Source organism: Carlito syrichta, unplaced genomic scaffold, assembly GCF_000164805.1.
Source record: "Carlito syrichta isolate Samal-C Ts95f unplaced genomic scaffold, Tarsius_syrichta-2.0.1 Scaffold111631, whole genome shotgun sequence".
Classification (NCBI taxonomy): domain Eukaryota; kingdom Metazoa; phylum Chordata; class Mammalia; order Primates; family Tarsiidae; genus Carlito; species Carlito syrichta.
The window spans coordinates 544-2,808 of NW_007055727.1; the positions used below are offsets into that span (position 1 = coordinate 544).

The window sequence follows — 2,265 nt, forward strand, 5'->3', positions numbered from 1 at the left end:
CCCCCCCCCCCCGCAGGACAGGTAAGCTGGCGGTGGAAAGATGGCAGAAAAGCGGGAGGGCAGGGGGAGGTTCCAGATACTGGAACGTATAAATACACAGAACGGCAGACATTCCACTTCGGCTTTAAAAACAAAGGTGACCCCGCGTTTGGCTTCTGCTTTTTCTGATCCACAGAAAAGATAAAATAAAACCCTCCCCCACCCGCCGAAAAACAAAACAAAAAACAAGAACACCCTTTTACCCACCCCACCCCCCAAAACCAGTACAGTAAAAAAATACTGTCACAATATTTACAGCTACACCCACTGTGGGCGACATTCTCTCTACTTCGGAGAGGAGATAAAATGCTAGCTTTGACTCACCCAATTGTGGGGAGACAAAGGGAAGACCTCTGACAGGGCTGGGAAGACCCCCCTGCCCGCCGTGGAGGGCCGGGAGGGGAGCCGCAGGTCCCCCGGCTGGACAGCCATCGGTCCAGGCCAGAGCTCAGCAGGAGGCGGGGGCCGGGTCACTCGCCCCAGAACCGGCTTCCCCTGCACTGAGCATGGCGCAGTGGTACTTGCAGGGGCCGGGTTCCAGGGCACGGGTGCCCTCAGCACAGAGCCTGTGCTCAGCAGGGAGAGACGGGTGCCCTCGCGCCCTGCAGAGAAGCCCTAAGCCCCACGCTGTCAAGAGACCCAGACATCAGAGGGACCCCCGACATGCACATCCTTCCACGGCACGCACCTAGAGCCCACAGACCCTCGGGGCATGGGAGGCAGACAAGGGACACTTTGCCCGCTCCTCCAGAGCAGAACTGCCCAGCAGTCCGCTACACGGGCAGGCACAAAATACACACACACGCAGGCAGAGCCCTGGGGCAGCCTCGAGTGCCAAGGCCAGGGCAGCACCACAGAGTCCCTGGGCCCTATGGATACCAGGGGTGCCCAGGAATGAGGTCTCAGCCGTGGCCCCTAGAAGGTGACAGTGCGAGGACACCAGGGCGTGTCCGGGTACAGGTGGCAGTGGATGGAGCGGAACCTGTGGGGACAGATCAGAGGCTGGTCTGTGCGGGGTGAGTGTTGCGTGCCTGCTTTCTGCCCACAGCACTGCGGGCGGCCCTGCCCCACCTCCAGCAGGCAGGACTCCTGGGGGTATCGCCAGACGGTCTTGCTGCTTGGCCCTGCCCACCCCTGGGCGGCCCGTTGCATGCCCACCTGGGCCTCAGCGTCCTCACCTGGAAGGGTCAGCCTCCATTGAGAAGGGCCCCTTCACGTGGACAGCATTCCGCTTGTTTTCAAACATGCCGTAGCTCAGGGTCACCTGTGGGGAGGGGGCGGAGGGATGCTGGGAGGGGCCCCACCGTCCCCGGACTCTGCCCGAGGTTGGCCAAGCAACCTGAAACCAGGCGACAGCCCTGCCTCGCCTGGCCTCGGACTAGGACACCTGCTCTGCACACCTGCGTGCTGATTCGGGAAAGACCGGACAGGCGGGACAGGCACATGGAGCCCAGGGCGAGCGGCAGGAGACACTCTGGGGGCGGCGTCCACGCCGCTGGGAGACTCGGGCACCCAGGGGCAGCTGCCAGCGGGCTTCTTCCGGACCTCCCGCTTCAAGACAGACCTCCCACTTCATCGCGCGCTCCAGCCCGCCCCTCCTGGGCTCATCTGACCCTGGCCCCCGGCACGGCGCACCTGCTCGTGCAGCTCGGTCATGGGCACCTGCTGGAGGTTCTCCAGGTGGGAGTGGAAGAGGCCACTGCGGATGAGGGGCACGCCCAGCAGGGCCTCCACAATGTAGCCAATGGTGCAGTCGTCCGGCAGCCGGATACGCTCGGCCGTGCTCATGAAGTGACCCCCGCTGCGGGAGGGAAGAGCCGGGCAGCGTGAGCAGGGGTGGGCTGGCTGCGGGCGGGGGTCCCCTCCGCGTCCCTCTCCACCACCCCTCCGCTTGGTGGTCCTCTGTGGCAGGGTGGCGGAGGTTGTCTGGACGAAGGAAGGGGTCCTGCCCCACAGTGCCTGGCGTGCTGACCAGCCCTGGTTCCTGTTCTTAGCAGGTGAGACTGTCATCTCACAGTCTCCGGAGGGCGGGGAAAGGGCAGTACACACACGGGGCTGGGGACACCCCGGGTCTTGGCTGGGAAGCCGAACCAAGCCAGGCCCCAGGCTGGGGGCAGCCTCACCTGTGCAGGCACTCACCTGGCCCAGGGGCTCATCTTCAGGGCCAGCCCACGGCTGATGCAGAAGCCAGCCCCGCCGGTGGCAAACCAGAAGTGGACCGGCCGC

At 64.5% G+C, this 2,265-nt stretch overlaps 1 protein-coding gene across 1 annotated transcript in view; it reads right to left on the bottom strand.

The window, feature by feature from the left end:
- Window positions 1-833: 833 nt before the first annotated feature.
- Window positions 834-2,265, bottom strand: part of LOC103273020 (beta-1,3-N-acetylglucosaminyltransferase lunatic fringe-like) — a gene marked incomplete at its 5' end in the record, with an annotated part of 4,732 nt that continues 3,300 nt past the window's right edge. The window contains 4 exons of the mRNA XM_021718479.1: window positions 834-1,021; window positions 1,218-1,303; window positions 1,675-1,840; window positions 2,179-2,265. Coding sequence (XP_021574154.1) covers window positions 955-1,021; window positions 1,218-1,303; window positions 1,675-1,840; window positions 2,179-2,265 — 406 coding nt within the window. The remainder of the gene's footprint in view (window positions 1,022-1,217; window positions 1,304-1,674; window positions 1,841-2,178) is intronic.